The sequence below is a fragment of the Callospermophilus lateralis genome, chromosome 4 (genome assembly GCF_048772815.1).
Source record: "Callospermophilus lateralis isolate mCalLat2 chromosome 4, mCalLat2.hap1, whole genome shotgun sequence".
Classification (NCBI taxonomy): domain Eukaryota; kingdom Metazoa; phylum Chordata; class Mammalia; order Rodentia; family Sciuridae; genus Callospermophilus; species Callospermophilus lateralis.
The window spans coordinates 102784205-102794243 of record NC_135308.1 but is presented as its reverse complement, the minus strand read 5'-3'; the positions used below and the strand labels follow the sequence as shown (position 1 = coordinate 102794243).

Genomic DNA, 10039 nt, shown 5'->3' with positions numbered 1-10039 from the left:
ATGCGGCGCTACCTGCGCGTCGTGGTGCTGTGTCTGGCCTGCGGCTTCTGCTCGCTGCTCTACGCCTTCAGCCAGCTCGCAGTGTCCCTGGAGGAAGGAGCGGGCGGCGGTGGCTGGAAGCCGCAGGCCGCAGCGGCTTCCTGGCTCGCGGACGGCGGACGGGGTGTCGGGAGAGGGGCGGGCAGCGCGGGCCCCGCGGCGCGCACCGGCCGGTCGGACAGGTACGGGCCACCTCGGGTCTTGGGGCCGCGACTGGGCGGCGGGCTCGGGGGCTCCGGGCGCGGCCTGGCCCGAGCTGCTTGAGGGTCGGTCTCCGCCTCCCGCTTCTTGGCCGCGGGCTCGCACCCCCTTCACTCATTTCCCTCCTTCCCCTCCAGCCGGGGGTGAGCCCTGCGCTGCTCCCACCTCCGAGAACCCCACGCTATTTGCCTTTTGACCTAGTCTTTATGTGCTTTATAAGACAAAAATTAGAAATCGAATTTAATCTGCAATTTAAAAAAAATATTTGTTGAAAATAAATGGTGCTTTCACTTATTATTTGCTGTTTTACTAGTGGGAATTCCCTCTTGTTTCCATGGAGTTGAAGTTGAGATATTTAAACAGACTGGCGCCCTACTCAGTACCTCCTCCCCTCTAAAAGGATTGTCTAATTTTCGTGTGTTAATGCATGGAGTTTTCATTAATAGAGACGATTAGTTAAATCTGGAGATAATGTGCACATTATGAATTTTTTTAAACACTCGGTTTATTCCTAAACTTAACAGAAAGTTAACAATAAGCGATACTTAGCAGGCTCAAGATACTTGTGGGATGGAATGAAGAAACCTCTCTTGAAAATCCATGTTTGTGAAGCAGCTGACTGGCAGATCAGCTGACAAATCGCTGCCAGAGACATGAGATTTAAATTGGAAATAGAATTTTTTTAGCAGCATATTAATACTTAAAATCTGAGCGTTTCGCACTCTTTGATAGATGGGCACCCACACTTCTCTGGCAGTGACCTGAAGTGCTCATTAGTAAAAAGTAAAAGCTTTTGTATGGCAAGGTGTAGGATTAGGAGGAGGGAGTGTAGGTCAACTTTAAGCTCTTGTTGAACATCTTCTGAGAGGTGTTGGTCATTTCCGGGATGAAAGGGGGATGTTTAGGCAGAGGAGTAGCGTTGAAAAAAATGGATTATCACAATTTTACTCTATGATTTGATGAGTCAGAAAAGTTCATAGGATTCAGGACTTCGTATTCATGAGCAGAACTACTTCCAGAGCCAGGTTTACCAAAATTGGGTTAATGGCTGAATATTTGAATCAGCTCATGAAAAATGATAGAGGGAAGCTAAACTATTTCTGAACTATTACCTTATTATGAGGCCTTTAAATTATGAAATAGTGGATAGAATTGTAAGGCTGCAATTTTTCTTTTTATTTGAACTGCGATTGAACCCCGGGGTGCTCTATCACTGACGCACATCTCCAGCTCTTTTTATTTTTAAAAAACGGGGTCTTGCTAAATTGCCCACGTCGGCCTCGAATTTTTTTTAAAATATTTTTATTAGTTATTGGCGGACCTTTATTTATTTATTTGTTTATATGTGGTTGAGAATCGAATCCAGTGTTAGGCAAGTGCTCTTCTACGGAGCCACAACCCCCGACCCTGGCCTCAAATTTTTGATTCTCTTGTCTCAGCCTCACAAATCTCTGGGAGTCGCTGGAATTAGAGGCATGTGCTACATACAGTGCCAGGCAGGATGCAAAACATTAATCAAACATAAAAAAAACTTCAAAGTATAATACTAGCATTTCAGTTTGATAGAGTAACATTCACTTTTATTACTTTGTCTCAAATATTTGTGACGGATTTTTATGAATCTGCTTGTCCAGCTAATTTTAACAAAATTACTTTATTAGAAATTTAAAAAAGCTGGGCTTGGTGGCTCATGCCTATAATCCCAGCGGCTCCAGAGGCTGAGGTAGGAGGATAACAAGTTCAAAGCCAGCCTCAGCAAACCAAAGGCCCTGAGCAACTCAGTGAGACTCTGTCTCTAAATAAAATAGGAAGTAGGGCTGGGGGCTGTGGCTCAGTGGTTGGGAGCCCCTGAGTTCAATCCCTGGTACCAAAAAAAAAAGAAAGAAAGAAATTTAGAAAGAGGCTTAGTTTTAATAAATATGTAATAAAGCTAAGTTTGATGTGTGAAAGTTGAGTCAGTTGAAATGCTGTACTTTTTTTTTTTTTTTTTTTTTTTTTTTAGCATTTTTTGTTTTAGTTGTAGATGTATGCAATACCTTTATTTTTACGTGGTGCTGAGAATTGAGCCACAACCTCAGCCTGTGAAATGCTGTACTTTATAGGTCCTCTTGTAGCATTACTTCTCTCTTCCTTTTTTTTTTTTTTTTGTGTGTGTGCTAAGGATTGAACCCAGGGGCACTGTACCATTGAGCCACATCTTCAACCCTTTTTATTTTAATTTTTTTAAAAATATTTTTAGTTGTAGATGGAAACAATACCTTTATTTTATTTATTAATTTTATGTGGTGCTGAGGATCAAACCCATGGCCTCACACATGCTAAGTAAGTACTCTACCACTGAGCTACAATCCCAGACCCTTTATTTTAAATTTTGAGACAGGGTCTCCCTAAATTGCTTTGGGCCCCTCTAAGTTTTGAAGGTTGTCTTCGAATTTGTGATCATCCTGCTTTAACCTCCCAAGTAGTGGGATTACAGGCATTTGCCACCATGTGGGACTTTACTTCTTGTTTTAAATGAAATGTTTATAAGTCTTCACACAAATTTGGAGAAGGTGCTGGGCACAGTGACTGCAAGTTGGAGACCAACCTCAGCAATTTAGGGAGACCCCGTCTCAAAACAAAACGACAACAAAAACCAAAAAGGGCTGGAAATAAAGCTCAGTGCTAAAGGGTTCAATCCTCAGTACCAGGAAAAAAAAAATAAAGTGGTAAAGAATGTTTCTCTACATTTGCATGCTAAACAGTCGTGTGGGCAGAGGAACAACATAGAAAAGCTGAATTGTCACATTTTTACCCTATGATTTCATTAAGGTCAGGCCAACTCCTAAGATATTATGACTCTTTTATTATTATTTTGTGGGCTGATCCTTGAACCCAGAGCCTTGAGCATCCTAGGTAATCTCTCTACCACTGAGCTCCATATCCTGATTCAAGACTCTGATTATTTACTTTTGCATTTTTATGGTTTTTATTGGTGCATTATTATTACACATAGTGGGATTCATTGTGACTTATTCATATACACACATAATTTGATTAGTTAGTCTCATTTTCTGTATGTCTCTTCCTCGTTCCTCCTGATCCTCTTCTTCTGTTCTACAGGTCTCCCTCTATTTTTCAACTGGCACATTTAAATTATACATAAAATGGGGTTATTTGTGATATGTTTATATGTATATATAACATAATTTGGTGGATTTTTTTTCCTTAATACCTCTCCTTTCCTTTCCTTCCCTTTGATCCTCTTCCTCTAATCTATTTTTTACATTGGTGCATTATAATTATACATAAAAGTGGGATTCATTTACATGTGTATAGCTTAATTTTCATTCCCTAGCATTGCCCTTTTTCTCCTTCCTCTGCCTGGATCTCTTTCCTCTCTTCTACTGGTCTCCCTTCTATTTTCATGAGATTCCTTTTTTTCTTCTAGCTTCCTCAGATGAGAGAAAACATTCAACACTTGATTTTCTGAGTCTGACTTATTTCAGTTAGCATGATGTTTTCCAGTACCAGCTATTCCAGCAAGTGACATAATTTCATTCTTTTTTGTGGCTGGATAAAACTTCGTTGTGTACGTATACCTTAGTTACTTTATCTATCTATCTATCTATCTATCTATTTTTGATATTGGGGATTGAATACAGGGGTGCTTAACCACTGAGCCACATCCCCAACCCTTTTTTATTTTTTATTCTTTATTCTGAGACAGGGTCTTGCCAAGTTGTTAAGGGCCTTGCTAAGTTGCTGAGGCTGGCCTTGAACTTATGATCCTCCTGCCTTAACTTTCTGACTTTCTGGAATTACAGGTGTGCACCACCATTCCTGGGTTTATATCACTTTTTATTTATCCATTCATATTTGTGTGTGTGTGTGTGTGTTTTACTGGATATTGAACCCAGGGGTGCTCTGCCAGTGGCAACATTGATAGCTCTTTTTATTTTTTATTTTGAGACACTTTCTCACCAAGTTGCTGAGGCTGGCCTCAAATTTGTGAATCTTCTGTCTCAGCCTCCTGGGTTTATAGGCATGCACCACCAATCAGCTCCCATTAATATTATTTAGTGGAGTTACCACTTTGAATGTTGAACATCTAGTATTCCATTTTGAGCAGTTATAAGCCTTAATAACCAAAACCTGGATAACTACCTTTACTTTTCTACTATTTTAAAACATTATTATTATTATTATTACTATTACTACTACAACTACCACTACTACCACCACCACCACCTCCACCACCACCACCCTGCAAGTACAACCACTGTGTTCAGATTGGTTGCTTTTCCTAACTTTATTGCTTGTAACAAGTTACTGGTACATAGTGAATTCTTTTTCAGTTTCTACTGTGTCTCAATCTTCAAAACCAGTTTTTCATAAGTGTGAGAATGGAAATTTGGGAGTTAAGAAACTAAACAAATGATTCCACTTCTTGTCAGCAGTGTTGTTTGTTTGTTTGTTTTGGTGCTGGGGATTGAAGTGAGGGCCTATGCAAGCTAGGCAAGCACTCTACCAACTGAGCTATATCTCCAGCCCCAGTAGCTTAGTGTTTTATGATTTTTTTTCTTCAATGGTGAGCAGCCTGTGTATTTTACTGCATATTTTCTTGTTTTTTTCCCCTTATGTTGAAAATTTACCTTGTTTTATCACTGAGTTACATCCCCAGCCCTTTTAATTTTATTTTAATTTTAATTTTTTGATACTGGGGGTTGAACCCAGGGCATTTAACCACTGAGCCACATCCCAGCTCTTTTTTATGTTTTGAGACAGTGTCTCACTAAGTTACTTAGGCCTTGCTCAGTTACTGAGGCTGGCTTTGAACTTGTGATCTTTTTGCCTCGGCCTCCTGAGTCACTGGGATTACAGGTGTGCACCACTGCATCCTTATTTTATTTTTTGAGACAGGGTTTTGCTACTTGCTGAAGCTGTCCTGGAGCTTGTGATCCTTCTGCCTCATCTTCCCCAGTAGCTGGGATTACAGGCATGTACCACTTCACTTGACAAGTGCATATGTTTTTATATTCCAATAAAGAAAAGAAAATTCTTTCTTCATATTGTATTTTTTTTCCTGCTATGTAATTATGGTCAAGAAATTTTACTAAAACTCGACTATTTCTGTGCAAATTTGTCTCCTGTGTGGAGTTGATCGTCATCCCCAAAAGAAGCCCTGTATTCATTAGCAGGTAACTCCTCATTCCACTTCCCAAGTCTTCAGCCCTAGGCAATTGCAAATCTGCTTTCTGTCTTCATATGTTTGTCTGGGGCATTTCACATAATTGAATCACACAAAATGTGGCCTTTTGAGTTTAGCCTCTAAGTGTTTTCTTTTATACCTTTATTTTATTTTATTTATTTTTATGTGGTACTGAGGATTGAACCCATTGCTTCATGTGTGCTAGGCAAGTGCTCTACCACTAAGCCACAACTCCAGCCCTCTTAGTGTTTTCAAGATTCAACTAATGTAGCATGTATCATTTCATTCCTTTTTATGAACAAATAATATTTTATTGAATGGACATACCACCTTTTGTTTATTCATTAGTTAATGGACATTTGAGTGGTTTTGTACTTTTTGACTCTTGTGAATAATGGTGTTCTAAACATTCATGTGTAATTTTTCTGTGAACGTAAAATGTTTTTAGTTCTTTTGAGCATCCACCTTAGGAGTAGAACTGATGTATCATGGCTACACAACTTTGCGAATATAATAAAACCACTGAGTTGTATAATTTTTTAAAAATATTTTTTGTAGTTGTTGATGGACCTTTAGTTTATTCATTTATTTATATGCGGTACTGAGAATCCAACCCAGTGCCTCATACATGTGAGGCAAGTGCTCTACCACTGAGCCACAACCCCAGCCCGAGTTGTATAATTTAAAAGGGAATTATGACGTATTATTATTTTTTGCTTTGTAAAAACTCTAAACATCTCATCAGTTTCAACATTTATTTATTGTAGCTGTTTACATGTTCATGGCTATGACCCTGCATTATGTATCATCTTATCCTAGGACCCAGACTGAGGAAGCAGTCTATTGAATATGCCTAGTTTAATGGCAGGGGAAGAGTGATGGGCTGGGGTGAATTTCACAATCTGATTTGAAGCTTCTGCTCTAATGCTGTGATATCTTTTCTGTTCACATTACATTGACCAGAGCAAGTCCCTGGAAAAAGGTCAAAGTCAAAGAATGAGGCAGAGGTATTTACTTATCCCTTTTAGAGACAGGCGGGTCATGTGGTGATGAACATGTTTGTATAATAGATAAGAGTGGAGGATGAATGATTGTACATGTGGATATTGATTAAGGAGAAAAAAGGGCAAGGAGGTCTTTACAGACTCCTCTGAGAAGATTGCCAGTAGAGTGGAATACATATGGAGTTGATAGTAACCTGAGGGGCAATCCAAGGAGACAGTGAGTTTATAGTTTCACTAATCAGCATAGTCATTCATTAGTTGTTCAGAAGTCACCTGAGAAAGTGAATGAATGGATTGGTTTCAATTTGGGATTTTAGTGGAAAGGTATGGTTAAAGAGTGAGGTAGAAGTTGTAGCTATAGGAAAGTGAACAGATGAGCTATATGGTCTAGTCTGAATAGGGACAGAAATAAGGTACAAGAAGGAGCTTATACTTAGGAGGCATGTGAGTGGAGGTGTGAGTCTCTAATGGAATATGGAGAATTAGAGTAGAGACTAGTCTGAAATGAGATATTGGAGTTTAGGATTGCAGTTTCAGGTGTTGACAAAGGCTAGGATATGTTATTTTTAACTGAAGGTAATAGGAAGTACAAGTCCTGGAGTTGAAGAATTGGGTATTGGCTTAGGTCTCCCACAAGGCAGCATCCAAGATGACTCTTATTCTCTACTGATCGCAATGATCCATGCCCATTTTACTCACGATTGTGTTTCCATTGTTTTGCCTGTGTATGTGGTCATGCAGTAGATTTTTTTTTATTGTGTGATTGTATGGAGGAAAGTGGAACTTGGCATTGAGAGGAGGACTGTGATGCTTATGTTTGATTGGGATGGACCTAGTAGGTTGGTAGATGAGAATGATGCAGCAAGTGGCCCTTTCACATGGCTGGCAGTTGCTGCTGGCTTTTGCCTGAGAGCCCAGCTGGGGCTGTGGACCTCCATCCTCTCAAATGACTTGTCCACGTGCCTTAGACTTCTTAAAATATGGAGACAAGTGTGTACCAAGAAACAGGCAATGGATGTTGCCATGTTCTTTAGGCAAGGGCGTAGGAATTGACACTCTGTCCCGAGGGGAGATAGAACCTAACTCTTGATCTAAGTGTCAGCGAGTTTGTGACCACCCTTAATCCACCATACTTGGCTCCTAAAGTTTGATGGTAGCAAAAGTCCAGGGGTCTTGGTGTGGCTCAAAGTTTCAGGAAATTAAACTCATCATTAAGTTGTCTAACACATTGGTCTTATTGAATTTTATTCTCTAGTTTATGTCTTCTCCATTTTGTATCATTTTGTTGTTGTTTTTTACGTACTGGGGTTTGAACCCAGGGGTGCTCTATCAGTGAGCTCCATCTTCAGCCTTTTTATTTTGAGACAGGGTCTGGCTAAGTTGCTCAGGCTGGCCTGGAACTTGTGACCCTCCTCCCTTGGCCTCTGGAGTAGCTGGGATGACAGGTGTGCTCTAACATTCCAGACTCTTGAATCAACTTTTTAAAAACTCTGCCGTACAGTGTAGTTTAATTGTAAAACTGCAAAGGATCCCCTGAGTTAGAAGCTCCCTGGTGGGTGCAACCTTATGACAGGTTTGGGGTGTGCTTTCCAGCTCACAGGCATGTTTCTTGATTCTAATGAAACTTAAGTAATTTCAGCAGCTTCTCCATGTTGGCAACATGCCTGTGAACTTTTCCTAGACAAATATTTGTGGGCAGAAATTTTTAAAATATTGATAGCAAAGATGTCAAAATGTTAACAGTGGTGGATGATTTATTAGGCTTTTACATTTTTAAAAATTGTGCTTAATGAACATGTATTGATCGAAGCATTTATAAATAACACAAATTTTAAATTTTAAAGATCTATGTAAGTTCTAGTAAATAAACAGAATGATAAAAGTTGTATCAGTACCTTTGAGGAGCCAGGATGTGATGCTAGGCATCACACCTGGGGCCTCTTGCATACTAGGTAAACTAGTATCAATACCTTTTTTTCCCCTAATTTTTTAGTTGTAGATGGATACAATACTTTTGTTTTGTTTTTTTATTCTTTTATGTGGTGCTGAGGATCGAACCCAGGGCCTCACGTGTGCTAGGTGAGCACTCTACCACCAAGCCACAACCCCAGCCCCCTCAGTATAAATACTTTAAAAAAAATTTTTTTTTCTTTTTTAGTTGTTGATAGACCTTTATTTTATTTATTTATACACAGTGCTGAGAATCGAACTCAGTGCCTCACACAAGCCAGGCAAGTACGCTACCACTGAGCCACGGCCTCAGCCCCAAGTATCAATACTTTTGATTAAAAATTCAAACTTGACTCTAGATATCCCATGATCAATAGTGTTTCTTATTCAGGTCTGACCTTAAGACTTATTTGGGGTATTAGTTAAAAATTCAGCTTATTAGGCCATTCATCTGGAGATTCTTGGTTAACTAGGAGTAGGATCCTGTGTCCCCATTTCCAACAGGTAACCTTAGGTTCAGGTAGATTTGGAAACAGGATGGAATAATGTTTAGTTATAATTGTTTTTTTTTTTCCTTCATAGAACCAAGTTGCATGTTGTTCATTGTAAATAAATTGTACATTTGTTGAAATAACAACATGATGATGTCTGTATCTGAAAGGTGGAGATAATTATCTAACTTAACAGGTTTGTTTGATGCGTAAATAGATGTGAAAGCACTTGAATGTGAAAGAACTGTGTTAGTTGTTAAGGTGCTGCTGAGCTTGACTCCCTGGTATGAAGTGTTAAGTTTTAAACATATAAGACCATGCCCAGGAGGGCACACAAACAGGTTTTCTAATCAAGTGGTAAGTTTTACTGATATGTTCACATCTTGTTTTCCTGACTGATCAACCTTTTAAAAATATGACTTTTTGTTTCCTAGAAAATGGTGTCTTTCAAAGGAAAACAAATTACAGTTTAACTTTTTTCTATTGATTTTAAAATTCCAAATTTGTAGTTCTTTATGAAATAGTATACAGAATTTCTTGGCATTTTAAAAACCACCATTGTCAGACCCTGTTTTCAGAGATTTTGATTTCACTGGTCTGTGTGGGGCTCTGTGAGTGTTTATTACACCTTCAGGGCTGTAATAACCCTTGACAGTTCTCGAGAAAAGTGATTAAAGGTATTGGCAAACCTTAAATTTTATAGACCTTTTGATATAAGAACAGTAATTTATAATTGAATAGTGAGAGAAAGCAAAGCTACATGGTAATGAGTTTGGAAATAGCCTAGTTGAGTGTTTCACCCTGACTTCATACACACGTTCGTCAGTATCCAGACTCCATTGTAGTGAATTTTAGGTGATTGTTTTGAAAAGAAATAATGGTGAAGAACATACTTTTTGTAACATGGGGCTTTTTTAAAGCTCTACCCTATAATCTTAAGAAGGAGGACCGTACTTGATCCTCTATTCTAGCTGTGTGATATAGTGAAACCGAGATAATGTAAAAATGAAACTGAGCCATGAATATTAGCATGATTTCTTATTTTTTAGTTTAAAACACCATGCAAGTAGCTAGAGTTGAGGGTTCATTTAAAAGTGTTTAAAGATCGTTTTTTTCCCTTTCCACCAGAAATTTGGGACATTTTAATTTAAATTCATGATAAG

The 10039-nt window shown here is 38.9% G+C and overlaps 1 protein-coding gene across 2 annotated transcripts in view; it reads left to right on the top strand.

Moving 5' to 3' along the window:
- Gxylt1 (glucoside xylosyltransferase 1) overlaps nt 1-10039 on the top strand; it is a 43536-nt gene continuing 33497 nt past the window's right edge. For both annotated transcript variants that reach the window (XM_076854314.2, XM_076854313.2), the window contains exon 1: nt 1-221. In XM_076854314.2, coding sequence (XP_076710429.1) covers nt 1-221 — 221 coding nt within the window. The remainder of the gene's footprint in view (nt 222-10039) is intronic.